Raw genomic sequence first — 27080 nt, forward strand, 5'->3', positions numbered from 1 at the left:
AAATTAAGCACACCAATACAGAAAGCTTAGGCTAACTGGGCCTGCCATGTGCAATATAAGACAGCAGTCTATTAGGTTTAAAGTGAGATTAAGGAGTTGTGTAACCTGCAATTATGCTGTTTTTCATTAAAAAATAAGATGATTGGACTCAGTAGGGCCCTTCCTTATATTTACCTCTGTTTAATTGGATTGGGAACTGCTTAAACATCTTTGAGTTGGAGCTTATAAGAAGATGATCCCAGCTGTTTTTCGAAGCTTAAGAGAGCAGGCAGACAACATGATCATGTCAAGACTCATACTAAAGCCTTAATCCTACTTTTTCATCAACTAACACTACAGCCAAATCTTCAACCTCATCAGTACTAAATGTGCTTTGGATCTCCCACAATATATTATAATTGTCTAATAATATTAATTTTTGCTTGATTTCTGACAAGTGTCTTTAAAGAATCATCTCCTGTCCATCTGCATTTAGTGAGCTGCAATGAAACCCTACATTTTCAGTCATTTAAAAAATAATATTCTATAATTCTTTGCTTCTAGGAATCTTAGTATCTACTAAAGCTAATTATTCTATATTTGGCCATGGAGGGATTTCATAGATCTGTACCTCATCTTATTATAATGTTAAATTCAGTATATTGGTGTCTGTTATTCTCTGTGCATGTGTTATCAGATGGTAAATGGTTTTGTCTAAAAAGAGAAAAAAATCAATGGAAACTATTTCAGCTTCTTCCAGGTTTTTGCTTAAGTACTGTTTGAATAACCAAAAGCAATTGCTCAACATTTTAACTTTAAAACTTGCTAAATAGAGTATTAGCTAGTTTAGAATCCTGGAGTTGTTTAAAGATTAAAGGTTAAACGTTCCAATGAGTTATTCCTGCAGCTGTGCATATTACTTTGTGTGATCCAATACTTTTCTTTCTTTCTTTTTTTCTTTCTTTTTTTTTCTTCTTTCAAGTGGTGCTCCGATTTGTCCTAGTGACACAGGGCTGCCAGCAGGAAAGCAAGCGTAGTTAATGCTCAGCTGCTCAAACCAGTCAAGCAAGCTAGCAAGTCCCAGCTGTGCTACTTGATGTTTTTTGATTGCACCTAGTCCTCAATCTGTGAACTGTTTTCTGGACTTAGATTCATCAAGCTCTGCCGCTTTAAAAACGCATGCAGGCAGGCATCCTAGGATATGCCATTATAAGCTGCTGCCAGGGGATCTTCTAGGAGATAAATGGAATCTGTGTGAAGTAAATTAGTGTGAACCAGTCAATCTGTGTGTCAGCCTTGAGCCACATCCATCGGTAACTAGCTTGCTGACTGAAAAGTCCACTGTCTTTTGCCAATCGGAGATCTCAGCCACCAGGAAGCAGTCCTATACAACATTAGTTTCTTGGAATAATGCCTGTTTGACCGTTTACTTCAGTTTACTTATTACTTACAATCGGATGGAACATCTTTTAAAGTCAGATAACATTTTAGCAGTAGGGAACATAAAAGGAATGTCTGGGAAATAAGTACTTCCACTTCCATACAGGAGCCATTCAGCAGAGTCATGCTGTGCTGCTGTTGGCTTTACCTTCCTATCAGTAATACATCTTGAAGGCCATAATGCAAAATAATAATAACTTGGCCAAGAGAGGTTAATCAAGGCAGTCTCCCCAAATTTGTTTTCCCTGAGTTTAGCTTGTAGCATCATAGATTAAAAGGAGGGAAGAGTCTGCAAACCATGATGTTCACACGGTGCAAAGGAATATAACTCAGTGTCGTCATACAGTTTTTTAAACCAAACACTTTGGCTTCTGTGTGATTAGGATTCTTCTGCAGCAATAGGGTAAAACAGAATCTAGGCTACAAAGGTTTTGACTCAAGTCAATACATATTATAAGGTGCTAAATCCTAAGTATATCAAGTTTTCTGAAATATTTTGACAATATTAATATTTTATAACAGGGGTTCTCAAACTGGGGGTCGGGACCCCTCAGGGGGTCATGAGGTTATTACCTGGGGAGGGATCATGAGCTGTCAGCCTCCACCCCAAATCTCGCTTTGCCTCCAGCATTTATAATGGTGTTAAGTATATAAAAAAGTGTTTTTAATTTATTATGGGGGTTGCACTCAGAGGCTTGCTATGTGAAAGGGGTCACCAGTACAAAAGTTTGAGAACCACTGTTTTATAATGTCAAGTTATGAGTGGCTTTTGGTTTGTTTGTTTGTTTGTGTTTGTTTTACAAAAAGTATTTATATGCTGATGGATAATTACATTACACGTAAAATATCTCCCCCGTTGATTCCAGTGCTGAAGTGAATGGGAATGCTGCTTGATTTTGAAAATCATAGCAATTGCTGTATATAGTAACAAAAATTTAAAACTACCAGTACCTCCACTTCCCATAAAAAGTTGATTACTGCTGCCGCTCATTGATCTTTTTTGGGGGGTGGGGAAAGTGGTGAGATAGATATAAACAAGGACAGAGTGGATAAGTTAATTCTGCACCATATTTAGTGAAAACTTGTACTAACATTTCTAGGGAAATGACATTTATGCTTTCTAGGTGCAAAAGGAAGCCAGGAAATAAAAGCAATGTCTAATAATAATAATAAAAAAATGAAAGGGGATTTACATCTTAAAATAATCTTCCTTTATTTTTCCCCCTTTACAAAGTTCAGTGATGTCTGTACTGCAGTACTTTGCAAGAAACGCTGTAGAAGATTTTATGTGAAAGTATTCCATTTTCTATAGCAGAATCTAGAGACAAATTTTACTAGTAAGGTGTTTTATTATTTATAGTATATACAGTACGTGGACACGTACCTGTGTAAATCACAACTAAGCTCAAGTCAATTGCTTTAAAAACTGTGTGACTGTTTCATTGCACTAATGAAACAAAAATGGGACATCCTTTGAGAGCATAATTCGTTACATGCTTGTATAACCAGTTGAGATAAATAAGGAAGTCCCTCTGGGTGAATAAAACTTTGAAGGATATTGGGGAAAGAATCACAGAAAATTCCTGATTCACAGTCTTGGGAAAGTGCTATCCTCAAAGACATGGCTTTTTAAAATATATAAAGATTTAAAATCTGCTCTAGTACTTTTAGAAGGAAAAAATACTATTTGCATTACATTTTAGTCTTCATTCACTCGGTGTGGTGGTGGGCTGTGCACCTGATGTGCCCATAACTTCATTGCGTGCAGGGGAAGTCATATGTTTCTGCCATGTCATTGACAATAAATGAGTCCTTGCTAAGTGAAGTGACCCTGGCTGCACCAGGTACATGACATAGTATTTATGCATTTCTAGGTGTACGAGGCAAGTTAATGATAACCACATAATGCTGAGGTCTGATACCATGAATAATGTTCAAGATTCGATCATCTGTTTCCAAAGTGATAGGATACCTTCTTGTCACTCACATTAGGAAGCTAGTGGCAGATTCACCTGTATTATGATCTATGGACCAGCTAAAATGTAATATTTTTGTCTCCCAGTCAAGATATAAGTTCATTTTGGGAGACTTAAGTCTTGTATTGCCAAGTTTGTGATCCATAAACGGTAAGAACTAATGTCTAGTAAGCAGAGATTCCCCCTGGCCTGCTTTTTACAGAGACTTTCTGGGGAGGTCGGAGGTAGGAGCAGTACGACGCATCTGTTTAATATGTTTGGTCATAATTGTAGAAATTAGACAAGGAAAAGGCCTATTAGATCATCTATTCGAGTCTCTCTGTCTGCCAGTTCAGGATTGTGCCCTGCAGTATAAATTGCTGGTGTTTTGTCCTAGCTCAGTGCTATTAACTTTGTTGCTTTAGTTCCATTTAGTTTCCAGATGGACTCATTTTATACTAGTTTATTTAAAAGTGATACCAACTGCCGTATGCTGCTACATTTACTGTAGAATCCTAATTTAAGGGACTGTACAGATTAATTCTTTAATCTGTCTTTTTTTTTTAAGAAAAGGGTAATGAAAACTGTGCCAATCTGATATTTAATTACTGTAAAATAACAACTGGCTGCTCTCAGTTAAATTCCAACTTTATAAATCAGTGAATTTTTTAAAAAATGACACCAAAATCCAGTAATTAGCCTAAATCTGATATTTCCTGTTACTGAGATGAATTTTGAACCAGCGGTCCATATCCCTGTCATGGTTCTTGGGTAACTGATGGGCACTCCTGCCATCTGGGCACTGTAAAACCCGGAGGGCACCTCAGACTGCATAAACAGGCATTTCCGTGTAGATCTGTTGTCTGCTGTCCCCCGGAGCTGCCCAGCAACCATCTGGGACTTCCTGCTTTTAAACCTTTACTCTACCCCTGACATAATTATAGAGGCTGGAGAGACAGGACAAGCCCTGCCCACAGCAGCTCTTTAACCCCTTTGACACCAGTGCGGGGTTTATATACCCTATCACAATTTTCTCTTCCAGACTAAAGAAGTGAGGGCAGAGGGTATTACTGCTAAAAACACATCATCTTTGCTTCTTCCACATCCTACTGCAGGTGGCGGCAGCAGCAGCACCAAACAGCTAAGGACACGTGTGACAGTGCAGGGAGTGAGTATGTGAGCCTGCACGCTGATCACTTGGAGGCTAATTAGTGCCCACCAGAGAAGCTGATTGGGGCATAATGATTCAATCAGGCTCGTGGGCTGGGTAGGGTAAGAACTCAGTTCACCCCATCAGCCCGGGGCTGAATAGAAGAGGAACAGGAAGGAAGTACAGAGAGAGAGGAACAGGGCTAGCTGAGGCTAGTCACACAGAGGGCTCAGAGTAGGGAGACCTCTGTTCCCCTCAGCTCCTGCTGAGAGGGCCTAAACCTTGGCAAACTTTGTAAATAGGTGAGCGCACGGAGAACTGTGGTGATATTGGTGAAGGGGACTTGAAATAAAGCTTCAGTAAGAGCACACCTGGAGGACTCTGTGCAGTTTCTGTGGGGAAGAAGACGGGGGCCAAGCAGGGCCCCTGTATAACGTGGCTCATTAATTCTAAAGGAACAATAGGGCCACTTCCTACAGATGGCCAGCCATCTACACTCCTCCCAGGCCACCAAACCACTGGCAGTATGTTTCCTTTCCCTGCTTTGCTGCTCTTGTCTGGTTCCCCTGACAACTGCATCCAACTGCCTTCTCTGCAGTATACACAAGGTACAGAGGTGTCACTGATGTTGCACCATCCTAGAACAAACTGGTACAACATCTGACATGATCTGTGTTTCCCTAATGCCCCTCCAGCTTGTCATGTCTCCCTCATCTCCACATGGGAACACCATACACTTTTGTGGGGCAGAAGGTGGCTATCTGGTGGGATAGGAAACCGTGTCTTTCCTATTTTTATGAATCCTCTTCCCGTTTCCCAGAGTTCTGCATCCTGCCACAGCAAGGAGTACTGTATGGAATAAGGATATTTGTGCTGTGCTGTGTGGGTATCCTGTTTCAAAATGATTTTGTAGAACACTGCAGATATTTGGTACAGTTTTTCACTAATATTATGAGGCATGTAGTAATCTTCTCTCTTGAGATTGACACCTGTTAGGTAGGATTTCAGGATAAGATACTAGCTTTTGTTCCCTACCTTTGCACCTGGCCTCCTAGGTGCAGCATAGTAAAAGGTTGTAGTCCTTGCATGTTCTTGTAATAGTGTCATCTAACAGGTTTTTTTCAACTTGTTTACTGAAGAAACCTTCAACCCCCCCCCGCTTTATTTTTGGTCAACTACAGACTTTACTCATATTTAGGTTGCTGTATCCTGTGTTTCAAACCTTGATATAATTTAATAAATCTTTTAGTTCTCTAGTCCCACAGGCCAGCTTCCCTCTCTTTTGATTGAAGGGTAATTTTTGTTTTTGCTCTAGTCAGTTTGTTCTAGGATGGCAAGTTTCTTGTAGATTTCTCCACTGATTTTTATGATCTCTCTTTAAATCATTAAAACACATAGCCTTATTAAAAAACAAAATGAAACCATGATCAGGTTATTTACCTATACAATGAAAAATCCTCTTCTTTTCCATATTCCATCTTGAGAATCTGTATGTAGATCAAAGGTATATTTACTTCACTATATGGTGTTTCCAACCAGAGTCTAGTGAGGCTTTTCAGAGTTTAAACTGAGGATGGATGGAAATTACAGTGATTAATTCCTGCTGTATATCCCCAAAGCACTGCTCATCACTGAAAAGTGTCTTTCACACAAGGTATCTGTGAAGTACTTGAAGTACTTTATATTTTTGTGATTTGAGTTTGCAGGATTGAAATAATATGAAACTATTTACATAAAGTTTCAATTCAAATAAGGATTATACTACATGCTTGTGCTGTTCAAGGCACCAAGCCAATCAAATCTGGATTCCATACTAAGGTTTCTGACACTTTCCTGCCTGGCGGGCCCTTTGATGTGATGTCATGGCCAGCTGACTTCACTAAATAAATTGTAAAGCCTCTTTATGCTACTCTGGCAATTTAAGGTGGCTTCAAAGTGGGCATAAATATGGTTTATACCCACTTTAAGGCCCCTTTAAACTGACAGAGTAGGGCAAAGGGGTCTTCCTGTGTATGAGGATCAGATTGTTCACATTGCAGTCCCCGTCAGTACCAAACTAATGATCCAACCAGCGGACCAAATTTGGTGATGAATCTTGGTCACATGCCACCTCAGGCACGTTGCGTATATGTTAAGAAGAATAAATGACCTCGGTCCCATCAATGTGGTGGGAAAGATTATAGTTCCTTTTAGGTACCAGAACCTTACTAAGAATCTTTTCAGTTTCTTGATATTTTATAATAAACCCTCTTTTCCTGTGACAGGGATATTTTAAAATAGGGTAAATAGTGTCAGTTGTAAGATTTTAACTTGCTGCACTTTCTCCAGGGTTACATAACACTGTTCTGACTTTCACTCTTTATTTGGGCCAGAGTGTTCCTTTCTTATTTTTAACTTTTCAATTCCCTTTGTTCATTTGTCTTTTAGGAGATTGTTTGTAAGGAACATTCCATTTCAAATTGTGCACAAAATATGTGATATTTTTAAAAAAACAGTTCTGATATTATCATTTTGTAATTTAACTAGGGTACTGTGGGGTATATCTAAGTTTTATCTGGTGAGATTTGTGTACTGCTCTATCACTGACTAGGCAGAGATACATAAACTCTGCAGTCTGTTTGATCTCCTATTAATGATTTTCTTATAAATACCTTCCTTATGTGAAAATGATTATTAGGAATTAGATTTGAAACTCTTTATAAGTAAAAAGACAGTATGCATCCGATGAAGTGAGCTGTAGCTCACGAAAGCTCATGCTCAAATAAATTGGTTAGTCTCTAAGGTGCCACAAGTACTCCTTTTCTTTTTGCGAATACAGACTAACACGGCTGCTACTCTGAAACCTGTCTTTATAAGTAGTACAGTACATACAGTAATTTTGTAGTTTAAATTATGACTGTAAATTATGTGCTATGACTATTCATCTACATTTACGTTCACAATGTTGCCAGCTCTCATGATTTTACTGAGAGTCTCGTGTTATTGGTGTTTTTCTTAAAGCCAGAGCTTTGAGAGTCATGCAATTCCATTGAGTCTGCTTTCCTAAAAAAAAAAGTTCTAGGGATGCATGTGGACAAATGCTTGAAAATGCTAAGGATAAAGGCTCAAAAACCAGAACACAAATAAAAAGGAACTTCTGATTTTATTTTTTTTAAAAATTTCAAGATTTTTAAGTCAATCTCATTTTTGGGTCTCATAATTTTTGAATATTTGGAGTTGGCAATACTGATGTTGGTTTATTCACTTTGATCTCAAATTATTTTAAATTCTGCTACTATTTCCCCATAGGCAGGGACACAATTGTCCAGGCAAACACAAATTGCAGGCCTAATTAGCACAAGTGACTAACACATATATACAAAATGAAAAAGGACTGAATTATGACCCACCCCTTGGTAACGCCCCAGATATCTGATCTCCCTGATTACCTGGATCACAAGTCGGGGGCGGGTGAGGAGGGACAGCGGCTGCTACACCAATAATCCCCCCAAGAAAGCCATGGCTTTATCTCCCCTATGGTTTGGCTAGCTGAGATGACTGAACATGAAAGTGTATGGTAATTGTCCTACACAATATACTCCCCTCCCCCTGCAGTATAATTCCCTAAAGAGGAATTCCAAAAGAACTGTGACTCAGAAGTGTGAAATGTGACTCAATATCACATCACATTTTGGGCTAAACTACAATTCGGTATTTTCTGCCACAGAAATGATATCATCTTATCTGGATGAAATATTATACAAAGTGGCTTCTTAGAGGGCTAGTAACTTAACCTTATCTGAGGCAGACTACTGAGTAAAAATAAAGCCCACCTGCCCTCTGGAGAGTCATGAACTGCACCAGGAACCCATTAGGGTTTGAGGATGGGCCAGAATTAGTGGTCATTATACTTTTTTGGGGGGGGGGCGGGATTTTTTTCTTTCTCTGCTGGGAGGCAGTTGTTGTGAGAGTTTCCCTTGTCGCCACAATATTCTGTATTTGAAACTTTCCTAATGCTCTTCTTCTGAGCAGCTCTGACTTTCAGATTCACATGTGTATAACTAACAACCCAGTCTATATATACAGTATTGTTGTAGCCATGTGAGTCTCAGGATATTAGAGAGAAAAGGTGGGTGAGGAAATATCTTTTATTGGACCAACTTTGGTGGGTGAGAGAGAGACAAGCTTACACAGAGTTCTTACTCAGGCCTGGTCTACACTACAGTTAGATCAACGCAAGACAGCTTATACCGACCTAACTATGTAAGTGTTTACACTAAAATTTCACTCCTGCCAATGTAACTGCCTCACTATGCTGACTTAATAACTCCACCTCCATAAGAGGTGTAGAGTTAATGTTAATGTAGTTGGTCGATGCAGTGTCAATGTAGGCACTGCACTGTTCACGTCTACCGTTACTGGCTTTCAGAAACCATCCCGCAGTGCCCCACATTGACAGTACAAGCACTCCTGGTTGGTATGCACACCACCAACATGGAGCAAAATGTAGACATGCACAAGTGATTTGATTACTGCTACGGCTGTATGCTGACATAAGTTAGGTCAATTTAATTTTGTAGTGTAGACTGCCACTTACAGCGTTGAAACTTTTTTCGCCCAGGGGTGCGGAAAAACACACCCCTGAGCGACTCATGTTTCAGCACTGTAAAGTGGCAGTGTAAACAGTGCTACAGGGCTGGGAGCAGCACTCCCAGCACTGGAGGCTATTCCCACGTGGAGGTGGTTTTATTACAGCGCTGGAGCCGTGGCTACACACCCAAGTTAAAGCGATGCCGGGGCAGCAATTTAACGTTGGCTGTGTAGACATACCCATTCCCAGACCTGAAGAAGAGCTCTGTGTAAGCTGGAAAGAAGTTGGTCCAACAGAAGTTATTATCTCACCTACCTTGTCAAACCAATCTATCACTTGCCTCAGTAGAGTCCAGGATATTTAATAGGATAGGCTGTTTTAGAAAAATACTCCAGTACTTTTGGCACAAAAAACTTTTCTTTCAAAATCCAGCATGTAAGCTTATATTTCTGGTTATTTTTTTCTGAACAAATATTTCTTGTGCACTGTTCAAGGAATCCTACTCCTCACAACTACTTGCTCTATTCCCAATTAGTGGAGTTGAAAAACACTTACATGTTTAGGATAACAAAACAAAACATGCATTTTGCCTTGGCAAAAATGTATTCCGGGGCAACAATTTATCATTATACTCCTTTATTTCTTACTTCATGAAAGTAGTTAAGAAAAAAGCATCAAAAAGCTAATGCTTCCATTTTAAATAATTAGCAGTGTTATCAAAATGTGAACATTTGGCATTTTTAAAATATATGCCAGTAAAATACAGGTTTTGGCATAATGTTTCTGAGGGAAATTATGTATTTCAGTCAGAAGTCATGCATGAATTCTGCAAAAATATAGCATCTATGAACTTTTGCATGAATTCAGAATGGTTTGACAGTTTGCACCTCTCTCCAATTTGCTATTTTGAATATCCACTCAAAGAGGTTTTTGTTCTTGTGAATGTTTGACAATTGGTGTTTAGACCTGTTCAGAGGGCTAGCTAGTGGCCTATACACCCTTCAGTTTGAGACCTTAAGTGAGACTGACATGATGCATAGACTTTACCCTGGCCCCCTCTGCACAGGGGTGAATTCCCCCCCACCCCTGCAAATTACCTCTGGTGCATGTGTACAAGACATTGTGTGAACAATTCATTATTCATTATTGACTATTCTTCCCCTTTCTCAGCCCTTTCTTTACTCTCTGGTATAGATACACTGAGTTCCATGCAGTTTATTTTGTCGGCTTTTTCAGAGGGACCTGAAAAAACAAAGTTCTTCTTTGTGTGGATGTTAATAATTCCACACACCCTTTTGTAAGATTAGAAGTTTTCCTGGTGTCCTTGGCCCATTCTTCATTGTGCAAGTTGCTCTACACTGATTGGTTGCTATCTTGACGCTGCCGTAGACATTCAGTTCATTGAGAAAGTTAATTTTTTTTCAGGTGAAAGGTTTTATATTATCAGATATTTCGTTATTATATTATTTACATAAGGCCCCCAATCCTGGATTGGATCTAGAGCACTCTTGGCTTCAGTTGGGCTCCATGTGGATGCAGAGGTCCACACTAATAGAGCTGATTGCAGGATTGGGTCCAAAAGTTATAGACTGATGGAAAATGCAGGGCATTAGTATGGTCATTATTATCATTTATAATTTGTGTCATTGCAGCAGGTAGGAGTCCCATTCAGGGACCAGGACCCCATTATGCTAGGTGCTGTGCAAGCACACACAAAAAAAATGTATCTCATGTGGACCAGTTTCTTTTGAAATGAGCAGAAACTTGATTTCTTTTAACATTGGGGACTGTCCATTGAAGTTTACCTGGAGAGGATTCCCTTCTTATATCACATACTCACCTTTGCAAAATTCAGCAAAAGGTGACTGGCACACAGCCATGACCACAACCCTGATCCTGAAAACTGATCCTAAGGGTGTCTGTGAAGAGTCCCTACTTTGGGGCTGCATGCAGGTGCAAGGGTCCACCTCCATTAATCAATTTGCAGGATTAGGACCTAAATTAGTTGTACAATTAAGAAAAAATTCAAGTCCAGTTACTAGTGTTACCAATGAAGGTAAGGTCTGAGGACTTAAGGCTTGATCTAAGTCCGTCTGAACTGTGTATGTTCTATGAAATAATGTGTAACAGTTTTACATTAACTATGTAATTATCCTTTTTTACCAATGTATATTTTCTGATCAGCAAAGGCTTGGGGCAGAGATGATACAGAAACATTTACCTGCTGTGACAAAGACAGTGACTGTCAGGGCAGAGTTCTTGCTTATTTGCTGTATAGAAAAACTTTCATTGTATCGATGTGAATATGCAGGTAAATTGTATATAAATAAATTTTAAAATTCAGATCTCATTGAGTGTAGTTTCTTATCTTCAGAATCACAAATATTCACCAGTTAGATACGAAAGATATGTTTTCCTAATTAGATAATCTCCAAACTACAATTCAGTTTCCTTTTTATGCTGTTACAATATAAATATTGTAAAATATCAGCATCACATTTCAGGTGTCTTATGTAGCACATTTTTAAAAAATATTAATGTAGACCAAAATAAAACACAATTCCATTCTCCAGTGTGTGACTCCAATATTTACAAGACCTTCTAATTGATTGTTTACTCCATTTACCAGTTTCTTTTGGTAGAGCAAGGAAGCATTTTGTTGGGCTACTAATTTACTTTACTGTTTCAGACTTATGCAAGGAAAATGAATAAGTTTTTCACTACAAAGAGATCACATTTAAGCTGATCCCTCAAACTTCTCTCCCAAAAAAGTCACATCTATGGAGTTTAACTGTTATGTGCCTACCAAATAAATATTTAAGAGGTTCTGTTTTATTTTTTTAATTTATTATTTGTTTGCAAAGAATGACCTCAATGTTGAAAGAACTGTAACAAAGAAGAAAAGTGTTTTATTTGTGAATATATTACAAGTTTCTACCCTATTTTTCCTTCTTTATAGCTGCAGTCAGTGTGGGCAAGCATGACAGCTGCTCAAACTCAGCAAACTTCCAAGGAGTTGAGTATATGCCTGACCGATGTGTCTTGGAAGAGTCTGAGAGTCCAGGTGAGAGCCCTTTAAAGATAGTCACTGAGAATTAAATGATAAATATGACACAGCTTTTGAGCCAATCAAATAAAGCACATTGTAATGCTCCTTCCTTTTTAGCAGCTGCAATGTCAAATTAATGGTCACCTCCTGGGGTCATAGTGTGGAGCTGTTATCCTTTCCTCTTTCATCAAGCATTCAAGTCCTAGGAAGGATAAAGGCTTTATGACCAAAAAGAAAACTGACACTACTAGTTCATTATCATTAGTTTTGGACTAAACTGCTTAGTTAATATATGTAGTGTCTGACCCTTTGAAGGTTGAGTAAGATTATGAAAAATTAGAAGGATTGTCCCTACTATAGCTGAATATAAAGCAGCCGTTCAGATGCTATAGGTCTGGAGAAAAGCAAATTGACAGTGTTATAACCTGATTCCTTTTTCAAATCAACTCACAGTAGTTAGTTCAATTAATGATTTTTAACATTGAAATGATTAATTGCAGTGATGTACATAAGGTGCATCCCCTTCTAGTGGCTATGGGATTTGTCTTAATGTTGCTTATTTCTCTATCTATGTATGGTATATGTGAGAACCTTATTAATTGAATCTGAAGGGAGAACAATTAAATTTAAAGTGCATATTATTATAGCTGATTAAAAACATAATGTGTGATTAAATAAAAGAAAGGTAAGCAAGGTGTGGGTCTGGCCCACATACCAACATGTAGGTAACATGCACACAGTATCCCTTAGTGAAAGAGTTAAACGTCTTTTTTTCACTTGATATTTTCCTTTCCTGCTTTATCTGGTTTCTGTGTACCCTCTTGCATCTTTGTGTGCTGATCCGTGTATCATATTTTTGATTCATCCTCTCTGCGGCCTGTCAGCTTAGTTAAGAGATTTCCAAATCTTGCAGCCTGCACTGACAGGGGGCAGCTGCCAACAGTCCCCTGATCCTTCCCCAAGGAGTGCTGCTGAGATTTAATTTTCAGTGAAAGGGTGCAGTCTGAAATCCATGTCAGGTCCCCTAAGTCATCTCAGAACCCAGATAGGACCCATGGCTATGGGATTATATTTCAGTGCACTCCACTCCTTCAAGATTCCTTGGGAGTTGAACTGCTGTCATGTACCTGATTTGAACTATGTTTCCTTTTCATTTTTTCCACAGAAATGAGCAATGGTATATTTTAGAATAAGTGAAATCAGTGAATTGTAAATCTGCACCTATTTTCAAACCATTTTGGCTTGGTCTCACTACTTTGCAGCAAAATGCAGCATTGTTTTTTAAAATAATAGGTACCAGGGTAGGGAGACACGTTTAATTCCATATTTCAGTTACACCAAACCATCGGGGGTACCATACTTTAAGGCTTATGCCCTTCAGGAACTGTCCATAAACCTTTCTAGAACTGTTAGAGATAAATGGACAGCCTCATTTTTTATCTGTTTTGGACAGAAGTTAGAAAGAATTAATTAAAGGTTAATAGTCATAACTGGTTCAGGTGAGAATTAATTTAGGGCTCCCTCTGCCTAAAGATATTAATTTTAACCTTCCTTTAAGTTATTTTGGGTGACTGAATGCGTATGGCAGTGGATGGGAGTGTAGAATATATAGTTCTGCATACTATATGTGTGTGTGAAATAAAGAAAAGGATGTAAAACTGTCCAGCGGTGAATATTGATTGGGAAAAATGTGTGTTGATAAAGAATCTAAACTTAAAAACTGAGTTTCATTCTGTCCATCTGACATCATTAAACTGCTAATAAACCATGAATTACTCTGGCTTTTCTCTCTGCCCATTCCTGCATTTTAAGACATCTTGCCTTGTAGGTCTGAAAATCTCTGGAGATTTCACTACTGGTCTCACTGCTTTCCACTGAGAATTTGTGGCTTGGTTGTCATGGAGACATCGTATTTCTCCAAGAATTGCTCATATTGATCCGTGGACAGGCGTAAATGGCCAGGCGAATGTGAGGAGTAAAGGGGGCTGGGCAGTACTATAAAATGACCAGAGGTTATGGGTCGGAAATAAGCTCATAGCAAACACTTAGGTAAAGAGAAAGAAACAGTTTCATTTTGTTTCAGGATTTCGTTTTTGCACTTTGTGCCATTGTCTTCTTTCACTATAGACTGAAAGAAACTTGTTAGTCACTTGTCATGTCAGATCTTTGGTGCTTGTCCTGACACAGCTGTCAGCCTTCCAGCTCTGTGCAGTTCAGGGACACACAACAAAGAGCCAGCAACATGAATTATTTATTGCTCCTTGTGTGGATGAAATTCTGTGATAAGAAATTAAGACACTTCTGACAGAAGCATTTGTTTGAAAAGAAAGATTTTGGTGATAGAATGCTTGAAGCTTACCACTTAGTTTTTTGTAGGCAAACATTGAAACAGTAACGTAACATTTAGTTGGGTACTATTTTCTTTAGTCTTTGTCACATGTTTTTACTTTGTAGTGTATTTTATTTACTATTTGAGAGCATGAAGGATGTCAGCATTTGACTTGATGAAATCTACAACTTCAGAATCTGTGTCCCATGAATTCAAAGCCTGGAAAAACTTAGAAGCTCCACCTAAGCTTTTATTAAAAAGCGACCTATATAGGTTTGTAGAGTTGTTTGTATTTTGCTTATAGTACTTTGTCATATGCTGCATTTCCCACAGAAACACCAGTAAGGAGTATATTGACTTTACCGTCTCTTTTGATGAAGGTAGGGTGAAAGTATTACAGTGCATCTTCAAAGAGCTCTATAAGTATTCTTAGAAAGGTACTTTATTATATTTTATTGGAACCAGTATGGGTTACAGAGGTGCAGAACCCCTACTAATAGATGTGACTGTGTCATTTGCCTTTTGATGACCCCAATAATAGATTCAGAGTAATTTTCAAACTGATTTTAATTCTCTACAATCTTACACCATTTATTTACTTATTTTGGTTTTGGCCTTCCTGATGTTCCACACAGGTACACTTCCTCCCACTGCTGCAGATTTGGCCTCAAGCAATCACAGAAAAGGGCATATACCCTGGTGAATAGCAGGAATCCATTAGACAAGCCAAGAAACTAATCTGGGATTTACCTATAATTTTCAGTGTTCATAATATGGTATGACTAGTCTCCGACAGGTAATAGAACCCCTCAGCCTGTACTTTCCTCTTGGATAATTCATTAGTAAACATTTTTCACCTGCACCAGACACAAGTAAATATCAGACTAGGGTTTCTTGCTGGGCATACTGGATTTTAGATGCTGTCTTGCATGTACCTACAAGCTGCCATTATCTGACATACTGGCTCATGTTTGTATCCTCCCTCACACAGAGGAAATGCTGGGCTTCTATCCCAGATGTCTAATACTAGGTTTGTGTCCTCCAGTTTCCTACATACTGAAGACTACTTCTCTCTAACATGCAAAGCCATGGCTCTTCAAACTTGTCCCTGCTTTGGCCTGTAACAAAATAATCAGATAATGTCAACACTGTGTTTATAGACCTGGTTATCTAGGCATATCAAAACACTTTACAAATCTTAACAGTCCCTCACAATGCCCCTCTGAGATAGGGGTCACCACCACATCTTCCAGGTTGGGAAACTGCAACACAGAGGTGTTAAGTGACTTGCCCAAGTTAATGCACTAAGTCTATGGCACAGCTGGGAATAGAACCCAGATGTCCGGACTCCTACTCCTGAGCACTAGACTATGCTTTCTCTCATAGGGAGCCTAGGTACCTTTCCTGTCCAGGGAGGAGTACCATTGCAGGCATGATTCCCCCACCACCCATGCAGAAGTCTTTTGGGAGCATTATGGAGGTCTAGCCCCATGGAGTTGGAGGGGACCAGACAAAGATTCTTTGAATTTTACCCACTGAAACATGGAGGGAAAGCAGCACAAATTAATGCACCCTGAGATTTCTTTGCCTTCTGTGCTGCCTTTTAGCACAGACCCAGTAATGGGAGCCCCTGAAAGCCTGGCTCATGCAGGATCAGTGTTGTCTAGGGATAAGCGGGGCCAGGTGGAAGAATATAGGGAATGCACATTGGCATAAATGTCCCTTGCCGACTTTGGACCTCCCACCACAAATCTTGCCATATTCATCAGGTAAGCAGGTAGAAACCCAGGTATTTCCAGGGGTAGTGGGGACATATGACACTCCTCCAATGGAAGAGTGAGTAAGAAGCTGGAGGTTGAAACTAGCAGAGCATTTTCTCCCCTGTGTGGGTGTAATGTAGTATACAAACACTATGCAGGAGAAGAAGGGATTAAGGAGGTCCTCTGGGCCCAGGCAATACTGCCCCATCACACCCTCAAAGCCTGCACAAGCTGGAGGAAGAGCTTAACAAGGGAAGCAGAGTAGCTCAGTGGCAGGCAGATAAGGGAAGTAGCTGACGTGCACTCTGAATTCCTGGAAGGAAGTCCCACAGGAGCTCCTGTTGCCTGAGGCCTGGTGATACTGACCTAAGCAAGCATGCAAAGGAGGGACTGGTGAATTCTGAAGGTTAGAAACTTAGTTTGTATGTTCAGTTATTTACTTTATCCTGTGAGAAGAGGAGGTATTGGTAGGAAGTCATCCAGAGAGGCAGCTGCATAGCACCTCAAGGCACAGGGCTTAACTGCCTATCATTGGGCCCTGGATTGGAGTGGGGCGGAGGGTGGGACCAGGATCCCGTACCTGCCCCTAAAAAGGCCTTCAAAAGTCTGTCAGTATCTCTTTGGTTAAGCCAAGAACATTCATTTGTGCATCTTAAATCCCTCCTGTCACTTCACACGGAAAACATTGCTTCTAAATATTTTGCCCTTCATTCTCTGACTAGCCTGGACAGAATAAAATTCTGCTTGTATATCAGACACTAGTGAAAAATCCCCATAGTTTCACACCTTGCTTAGTTTCATGTACCAGAAAATCCTGAGCACAAATGTGGGCTAGAACAATCTGTGGCCCCCCCGAGATTTCATCTGTGAGATATAGCACTACACTAAGAGGGAAAATGAATCAAAAAGGAAAGATTCCAATTGGGCAAGTGCACCTGAGAGCCATGAATATGCAGCACTGAGTGTGACTGTGTTGTTAAGAGATGGGTTATAATCACCCTTTACAATACCTGATTAACACTCTCCAGTGTATGCAGCTCTAAGGTATGTTATCTAGATCAGTGCAGTACCACTTATATCTGTGGATCAATATCCTGTTGTTGGAACTTGATACTCAAATCGAGGTTTTCCATTAAATTTCACAACTATAGAGCACCTTATGAAAAATCAAGGCTTTTTTTTTTTCTTTTTCTGGCTCAGGTACCAATATCACAGCAAAAAAATATAAAAGGGTAACTAAACAAGGACAGATTCAGGAATGGAATGTTAGCAATTGCTGATGATGCATGAAGCAGAAAGAATGTGGAATGTGTGGACAACCCATTAATCATAACCACAGATAACACATACTGCTCATGGTCTGTGTTAAATAAAACTTTATAAACATTTTATCATACTGTATGATGGTATTAAAATATATCATGTGCCATTTAGCATTCAGTTTCAAAGTATCAAATTATTATTCTATTTTTTTTCACATGAAATTAGAGAGTAAATCAAGACGACTGCATAGTGTGGTATGAAAAAATGTTTTATAGCTATACAAATATAAATTGATATCTACTTTTAATTAATCAAAACTCCTGGATTTTTGGCTGTAATTATTAGAACTGCAAAAGACTGCTTTTATCTCTTTCTCTCTATTCTTACCTTATCTCTTCATTGCATCCACTTAAATAGTGGCTTATAAAATACCCAGTACACGATATATTTTAAGTTTAGGCTATAAGTATTATCATACATCAGCTAGGAAAATTTATGCGACTAAAAATTTGATTGATTGACTAATTCCCATTTCTGGTAGACTCTTGATAAATTGTGACAGGACTAAGATCTCATACCTGAATAACATTATTACTCCTCTTTCCACTTATTCTACAATAAGTCCAGCTGAGAGAATTATGCATTCCATCTGCAAGTGAAGTGAAAATGCAAATAATCTGTTAGCGTCTAACACAAATTAGCTGTCTCCTTCCAAAATTGGGAAGTTTTGCACATCTAAAGAAAATTTGTGTTGAATTGCTTTAAGGAGATACATATGCACTCTCGAGCCAATTTGACTTCCATGTTGCTTTTTGTGATGTTGCTCTTTGAGGGGGTAAAATATTTTGTGGTTGTAGATTGCGGTATACTTGAATACTAGCATAATATTGATGCATAGCTTAATTTCACTACAAATAGTGTTGAGAGTTTTTATCATTTTATAAAGTGATTTATAATGAACTCTTTTAAACAAAAAGCTATTACCAGCAGGAGAGTGAGTTTGTGTGTGTATGGGGGTGGGGGGGATGTGAGAAAACCTGGATTTGTGCTGGAAATGGCCCACCTTAATTATCATGCACATTGTAGGGAGAATGGTCACTTTGGATGAGCTATTACCAGCAGGATAGAGAGTTTGTGTGTGTGGTTTTTGGGAGGGGGGTGCGGGGGTGAGAGAACCTGGATTTGTGCAGGAAATGGCCCAACTTGATTATCATGCACATTGTGTAAAGAGTTGTCACTTTGGATGGGCTATCACCAGCAGGAGAGTGAATTTGTGTGGGGGGGGTGGAGGGTGAGAAAACCTGGATTTGTGCTGGAAATGGCCCAACCTGATGATCACTTTAGATAAGCTATTACCAGCAGGACAGTGGGGTGGGAGGAGGTATTGTTTCATATTCTCTGTGTATATATAAAGTCTGCTGCAGTTTCCACGGTATGCATCCGATGAAGTGAGCTGTAGCTCACGAAAGCTCATGCTCAAATAAATTGGTTAGTCTCTAAGGTGCCACAAGTACTCCTTTTCTTTTTGCGAATACAGACTAACACGGATGTTACTCTGAAACCTATCTTTTAAACAAGTGAAGCTGTGCCTATTAATCACACCACAGAATGGTCCAAAGTGAAATGAATACATTTGTTTTCCAGATGAGATGAAACAGCATCCTTGGATGTCCAAGGTGTGTTCCTGCAAGGTGTGTTAGATAAGCCTGTTTCTTCAATGAAACTAGAAGGTGGTCAAGTACAGCAGAGGAACTGAAAATACAGGACTCTTTCATAGGACAATGATTTTCTTTAATGTGTTTTGATAAATAACATAAACTGAATATTTCTTGTATCACTATACCTTTCACAATTAATTTTCAAAAATATCTTTCATATCATCTACTTTTCTCCTTAGTTATTGGTTCCATGTTTAATGACAGCCCTTCAGTAGAGTCACATTGATTGAATATAATCTAGATTTTTGTTAACATATGCAACATTAAATGATTCCTTGTTCTTGAGATGTTTTTCCACTAACAGAAGGAATCTCAAGACAGAGATATTTTGTCATTATTATTAAAATTTACTTTAGAAGTATTATGATAACTCTATCTGGTAAATATTACATTTGACATAAATTTGAAGATTTAAATTAATGTTAAATGTTCTGTCTTGTTACTAAACTACATTTATTACTGATAACATTTCAACATGGGGAAGACCAAATATATTTTAAAACAACTTGTGCATCAATGTTTGTGTGAATGTAAAGAAAAAAATTAAGCATTTAATTAAACTGCAAATTAAAAATTAATGTGTGTGATTGCATTGTAGATAAGTGATTCTGCAGATATCAATACAAGGAAAAAATGTGTATGTGTACATTTTGATGTCAATATGAAATTTGGAGAAAGCTGTCCATTAATCTAGCATCCACTGCTGAAATGATGCAGTGTGTACAGGTGCTGTTCACATTCCTCAGAATGAGGAATTTCAATATGTATTTGCAGTGCAGTTATAGATAAAACACAGACTTCACACTCCTACATGCTTATCCTTGGATCCTGTCTTGAGTCTTGTCTGGATCTTGTGCAATGTGGGCCACATTCTGCTCACTTATTCTGGAGTAACTTCACTGATTTCACTAGACTTTATTCCAAATTTACACAGTGTAACTGAAAGCAGGAAATGACCCATATCATCAGATGAGAAAAATCCAGGGTTAGTCTACCTCTCAGTGTTTATGATACAAGCAGAAAAGCAAACAGTGAGAATGTAAAACATGATTTATTTATAACTACGCCTAGCAAAATATGTTATATGCAATTTCACAGATGGCAGACAGTAATCCAAATGTGAGTGAGCGCGTAGGCCCTATTCTTGCCTTCACCACCTTCTATTCTTAATGGCTGTCGCTTATTTCTGTAAGCAGAAGCCCAGATCTTGATATTTTGCTTCTTTAGGTAGCGATGCTTTCAGAGGCATTGCTTAAGGCATGATCCTTCTAACAACATTTCCATTTCTTCTGTAAAATGCATCATCTTGGCATTTTATGAGAATTGCAGTCATGTTCATGTGTTGTATTAGTGCACCTTTTATCATGGGATCATCCTTTTCTTTTCTTTTTTTTGTGCTGCATAGTCACATCCCTATCTAAGGATCCAGTTCTGAATTCTGTAACTATTACTGCCCTTGAGTAGAGTTAGGCTTTGTCTACACTGGCAAGTGAACGACACAACTTTTGTTGTTCAGAGGTGTTAAAAAAAAAACAAACAACACAACAACCCCAAAAGACAAGTTTTGTCGAGGAAAAGCGATGGTGCGAACAACACTTTGTCGGCAGGAGCACTCTCCTGCCGACAAAGCTACTGCCGCTCGTTGGGGGTGGAAGTTCTTTGTCTATGGGAGAGCTCTCTCCTGCCGACAAACAGCGGCTACACTGCACGCCTTTTAGCAGCTCGGCTGTAGCGGCATGGCTGTGTCACTAAAAGCAGTGTACTGTAGACAAAGCCTTACTCACTTCATCCCCTTCTTCAATGTAAAGGCTGCAAATTGGGCCCAAAACTGTTTCCACCAAAGTAGTAGTCTCTCTCTTCCAAAAAGCATTCCTGGGTCAAAGGATTTTGCATAGATCAATGAATTAGTATTGTTCACAACATCCTGTAGTGTTGTGGTAACAATTACATTTGTGGAACATGATGTTTGATTGCTTGCTTTTAATTCTACAAAGCACTGCATACCAGCAGACTGCCAATACTGATAACACTTTGAAATGCTTTCTGCAGTGATGATTGGTGTTTGGCACATGCTTCTGCATGCCATTGTTTATTCACTTTTGCTAATTATAATTGCAAGTATCTGCAAGGTAATGCATTAACTTTTTTATTAGGTACATTTATTGTCCTGGAGGGTATTTCCAAATGGTGTTTGGATGCCTTTTAAACACCCAGGCATGCCAACAGAGGCTGAAGACCAACTTTTGCTGAGGACAACATATTTGTACCTACTCAACCAATTTACATCTATATACAGAAATATGCATTAACATCCTGCATTTACGAGCAGCATACATGAGCCACAATGGCTAAGAAAAAGATTCCTACTCTAATACAATCTGGCGCACCTTTGCAGTGATATTTATTAGATAATTTTGATTTTTTAAGGAAGTTACAAGGTGTTTGCAAATGTATTTTTCAACTGTATTAAGTTAAAGGGACTCCATCAAGATGAAAGTCATAGTTCAGTGTCCTTATCAAGGTTGTAGTTATATCAAATTTTCAAAAATGCCCAGGCGAGCTAGGAGCCTAAGTTCCATTTTCAAAAGTCATAAGTATTTTTCATAAGTAAATCTTCATAAGTCAGTGAGACTTAGCAATTTAAGTCACTTGGGCATTTTTTTTAAAATTTTACTCATAATCCATTGCATGATTTTTAAAAAATACCTTAAAATAGAATTTACTTTTAATTAGAGATGGGTCCAAACCAAAATTCCAGTCCTAAGAACCCTTTTGAAACTTGGAATTTCCAGTCCAAATGTGGATATGGATCAGAATCTTGCAACTGGCTCCTATCTCTTCTAATGGGCTGCTTCAAATTCTCAGATCCAAACATTGCAATATTTGGATTAGGATCCATATTATTAACAGTCCAGAATTCAGCAGTTTGATCTCTGATGTGCTGTTGACTTATTTTTAAGCTTGAAAAGTGAAACGAACAGCAGTTGTTTCAAATTTCAGGATTATATGTACTTGCACAATGCTGTTGTGTTTGAGTGTTCCAGGGAAACATTTTAATAATAATAAGTCTGCTGCTTTCAGAGGTGCAGCTGTGACCCAGGCACCACCTGCGTGTGGTGTTTTGTCCCATCCAGTGTCACCAAGACCTCTTAGAGAGAGAGGGAGAGAAAGCAATTAATGAGTCTGCTCTATAGCCTTAGCTAACAGCCAGTTGGCTTTTAGCTCATGCAATAGAGGCTCATATGTAAGCGGGGGAATAGTCCCGCTACTGTGGGGAACTTTCCTGGCTTCTGCACTACCCCGGTGAAGTGGGCTAGCAAAAGGATCCGAGTCCTCGCTCCCACTTCCTTTACCCAGTGGCCTCCCTGCCCTTGAGGACTCCCCTTCTACTCTCCTGTCTGGCAGAGTCCGCGTAATGCCAACAAGGCTGGGCCCAGGATTCCTGGGGGGCTCGACCCCCAACCCTGCTGTTGTCCCTAGGACAGGGGCTAGGGTGTCCCCACTCCGGGGTACTCTCTCTGCACTGGGCAGTTCTCTGACCCAATGACCATTACATACAATTTGAAGTAAATGCAAGTTATTTAATCAACAATTAGTTTTAAAAAGAATAAGGAAAAATGGGAAAGGTTAAAGGAAACACATCACCCCGCTCTGTGGCAGGGAACATCACAAACAGTGTCTCTGGAACGTCAGGGCAGTTCACAGTCTGTTCCTTGTAAGTCCCAGGCCTCCTTCTCAGGCCCTGGCTGTGCTGCAGGGATGCTGTTGGTTGGACACTTGCTCTGGTGGTGGCCACACGCTCTCAGGCTCTAAGTGGTAGGACCCTTCTTCCCCGTGTCACCCCGCCCTGTCGGGGTTACGATCCAAGCCTGGCCTACAGAGCTTCTTGGCTGAGGTGTCTCCCTGTGCTGGGCCTGCTGTGCAGGGTCCCCCTCGCTCTCTCCAGCTGCTCACTGCACCCAGTTCCAGACTGCTCCAGCCCCAGCTCCACCACTCTGTCTCAGCACTGCTGCTGCTCTGCCTCCAGCTCCCTGGGCTGCTTCTTTGGCCCCTCTGGCTCTGGTTGCTACAGCTCTGCTCCCAGGACAGGTCTGCTCTGCAGGCTGCTTCTGTGACTCTGCTCCCAGCACTGACCTGCTTCCTGGGCTGCTTTTCTGGCCCCTCTGGCTCTGGTTGCTGCAGCTCTGCTCCCAGGGCAAGTCTGCTCTCTCTGGGCTGTGCTTCTAGCTTTGGGGCTGCAGCTCTGCTCCCAGAACAGGGTCTGCTCTCTCTGGATCTGGCACAGCTCTGCTCCCCAGCTTAGCTTGGGCCCCTGCTTTCTCCTTAGCTTGGCCCCACTCTGTCTGACCCAGGCAAATCCAGCTCACACAGAGGAGGGGACCTCCCTGGCCTCCAGACTCCCTGATTAGCCTGCCCGCCCTGTCATTCAGGCTGACCTGGAGCATTGGCCTCTCCCCATTGCTCCTAGCGACTGGCAGTCTCAGGGTCCCGATTCCCCATCGACCCTTCTCCCTTTTTAGTTCTGGGAGCTAGCAACTAAAACACCCCCACTGAATGTTAGTAAGGGGGCAACAGTCCCCTTACACATGCACTAAGCTCCAGAGGTCCCAAGTTGGATCCCGCCCGTCAACGACCGGGTCTGTCAGTGTTACACAGATGCTCCCCTCCAGTTATGCTGGTAGAAGGAAGCAGTGTGCACATAACTAAGGTGTTGTGTGCAAAGAGAAGGGGAAGAGTAATTGGTCTGCGCAATGTTTTCAAACCTCAGCCCTCTGAAAGCTCTTTTGCAAGCACATGGGGTGGGGCATATAGAGGTGAAGTGTGCAGCAGGGTGTCTTCTATGGAATAAGCAGCATTACCTCTCCATAGTGTTTTCGCCTCCCTTTGGAAGAGTATGGCAGTTACAGTGCAGACTCGAGAGAGAAGGGCAGTGGGAACACAGGGCTTGAGGTCATTGTGCTGCCAGGTCTGAGGGATTGGCCAGAGAGCCCCACAGTGGGACAGCTCTCTATGCTACTACTGATTTGAGATCTGTGAAGACAGAAGCCTGGTTCTCAAACAGGACAAAGATTTTTGCTGAGTTTATGGGTCATGCATCTTTCCCCTGTGTTAGCAGAAGAAACTCCATGAGCTGATCCTCCCCCCCTTTTCCCTTCCTGGAGGTTTTCCCTGTGAAAAGCAATAGCCAAGTCAATGAAATTTTTAAGAAATCATGAGAGCATTTATATTCATAATAGTTTTGCTTTGTTTTTTAGAGCCTGAATGTGCAGAGTCTAACGTTATTACTACAGCTCCAATATTAGCATGTGATTTTCCAAATCCATAACATCAATTTAAGGGCAGTAATTTCCATTCTGCTGCAACATGAAGCTTAACCAATGACTGACTCAGGGATCCTCTCTCACTAAGACATGCAATAAGTTTTGCACTTCTGAATGGCACCTGTTGAAAAAGGCCAAGTGTATGCAAGTGCAGATGCACTCCCAAATGCCTGCACAAGTACCTATGTTGCACAAACATTTCTATAGTAGGGCAGATGTGACAGCCAAGAAGCATAAACAATACAGTTAGTCGAGATGAAGCAATGCAGTTTATTAAATATCACTTCTGATTATAGAAGATTATCAAGTTTAGTAATGTTTGCAGGAAGATTTCAGCATGAGGTTGTAAACAAAATTGTTGTCCAAATTAGAGAATAAAACTTCAACTGTACCTCTGTTTTTCATGTATGTACCTTTAAAAAGCTTAACTAAAGCAGAGATGGTTGTACTGTGAGTTTACATGAAGAATCATGGAGAATTAGGAGTGGATTCTGCTGTCCCGTCTTGGGAAAAATTTCCACTGGAAACAAGCAGGCAAAATAGCATCTCAATGATAAATACATTTAAGCATTACTATGTCCACTACTGTTCCATGCAAAACAAGGCTGATAGTTTTTTCAATGCTATAAGGGTGGATTTCCTGTTACAGTTACTCAGCAAAAATATAAAGAACATTGTGAACAAAATATAATTCACTCTATTTTCCTTTATCCTTCAAACCTTGCAAAATAATGTGCAGACTTCTGAACCCTAGGGATTTTGGTAAGTTGCTCTTTGTACTAAATGTCACTGTGGATTTCCCATGTACAGTATCAAGATAGTAAAAAGCACGTAATTTATTTTCATAGCTCTAACATATATAATTTGACAGGCAGGCTCTTTACAGATCTCCCCAGAAAATGCAATGCATCTGTTGTTTGTTTTGGTGTATAGTCTTCCTGCCATGTAGATGGCAGCAACACTCAAGCCTTGAACTTCACATCAGCTTTTAGTGAAGCTTTATTCCACAACACATTGTTCAAAAATATTTGTTGACATGACATAAAATGCTGATCTTAAGATTAATATCAGCATGATTGCATATATCTTGAAGCAGCATATGACATCACAATAGCTATATTTAAAAGGCTTTCTACAGTATCTGAGAATGTATCATATCTATTAATGTGAATATAAATCACATTTTGTTCTCATTTTGTGCATTTTGTTGTATTTGGTTCATGATCATTAAATCACCAGTATTTTTCTGCTTTGCTAGATTTCATGCACAAGACTGGTTCTCTGGGTGATCAAAGCAGGTGAAGAGTTAGCAGGGCATTCCCTTCTTTTATTTCTCTTTGGGGTGACTATGAAATAGCAAAGGCTAGGGGTAGGAGTATGTTGGTTATGCAGGTTGTTGTCCATGATAAAGACAAAGAAGATGGACAGGGAACACAGCATGGACTCTTGCTCTATGGGCTCTGCTAAGCATAGTACTTTATAGAAGATAGTATAAATTATCCTGCAAAGCCCAGTGTGAGGGTCCACATCCAATTAACTTGACATAGGGTAGAACTGTCTGCTGTCTCATGTTTACTTTGGGTGCGAGCACAGAGGGTTGGAAAGAGAAGCAGTGAAACTAAGCATGTGACAGCCTCTGTCTCTTGCAGCATCAGCTGAAACCTCATTGAGCATTTGTGGGAGCATTTTCAGGCCATGATGGATAAAAGCAGGCATTGCAGAGGTGACTAGAGACACAGGAGCAGCAGAATGGGCAAACTCAGGAAAGCACATTCACTTCCATTTCCTTGGAATAGAAAAGAATTTTTTTAAATGGTGGAGGGGGAGGATGGTTATTTGGCAAGTGACTTTTACTGTGGATGAATCTGTGCTACTTCCCTCAATGCTTTGAGTTCAGTAGCAGCTGGAGTAGCAAGAAGGCCAAATGCTCAAAGAGATAATAGTTCCCATCACACAGGCTCACAACAGCTACCAGTAATACTGGTGGCAGAGCCTATACTGGGAATGACTTTGATTGTAATCTCTTTGGGGCAGGAACTGTCTTTGTTCTGCATTTGTGCATCTAGCACAAAGGGGTTCTGGTTTATGACTGGGGCTGCTAGGTATTACCACAATTCAAATAATTAAGTATGAAAAAAGGCACCAGAAAATGAAGCTGGGGGGGTAGATTTAGGATGCTGCCCTCAGAGCCTCCTGATGCACTGGGGCACAATTCCTGCTGGAGCTCTCCCAGGATGGTGCCCCTCTGCACGGTGTATTAAATGTAGCCTGCTTGCTAAAGCAGACAGGTATACATCTGCTTAGCTGCATGTTCATAGCAAAGCAAAGGGGGCAGAATTCAGCCCTATCTGCTCTGAAAGTGATTCCCCTAATGTGTTGGGGGGAGTCTTCATAGACCCAACATAGCTGAATGGCATAGCAGACCCTTGCAGGGAACAGCAATAAGGCATAGCTGGAGCCCACTGGGCTCTAACTATCCTCAGCTGACTGATTCTTTTGGGGAGCAGTGCCAGCTGCTGCAGGTTAGGGCAGGCTTGGGGTTACTG

At 40.1% G+C, this 27080-nt stretch overlaps 1 protein-coding gene across 4 annotated transcripts in view; it reads left to right on the forward strand.

Annotated features, from left to right (window-relative positions):
• WDR72 (WD repeat domain 72) overlaps positions 1 to 27080 on the forward strand; it is a 218629-nt gene that overhangs the window by 153959 nt on the left and 37590 nt on the right. For 3 of the 4 annotated variants that reach the window (XM_073303832.2, XM_073303831.2, XM_073303838.1), the window contains one exon: positions 12054 to 12158. In XM_073303832.2, coding sequence (XP_073159933.1) covers positions 12054 to 12158 — 105 coding nt within the window. Of the gene's footprint in view, positions 1 to 12053; positions 12159 to 19139; positions 19552 to 27080 lie in introns of those variants that run through there. The other variant, XM_073303833.2, reaches the window with a different exon arrangement.

The sequence above is a fragment of the Lepidochelys kempii genome, chromosome 10 (genome assembly GCF_965140285.1).
Source record: "Lepidochelys kempii isolate rLepKem1 chromosome 10, rLepKem1.hap1, whole genome shotgun sequence".
In the NCBI taxonomy this organism is placed as follows: Eukaryota; Metazoa; Chordata; order Testudines; family Cheloniidae; genus Lepidochelys; species Lepidochelys kempii.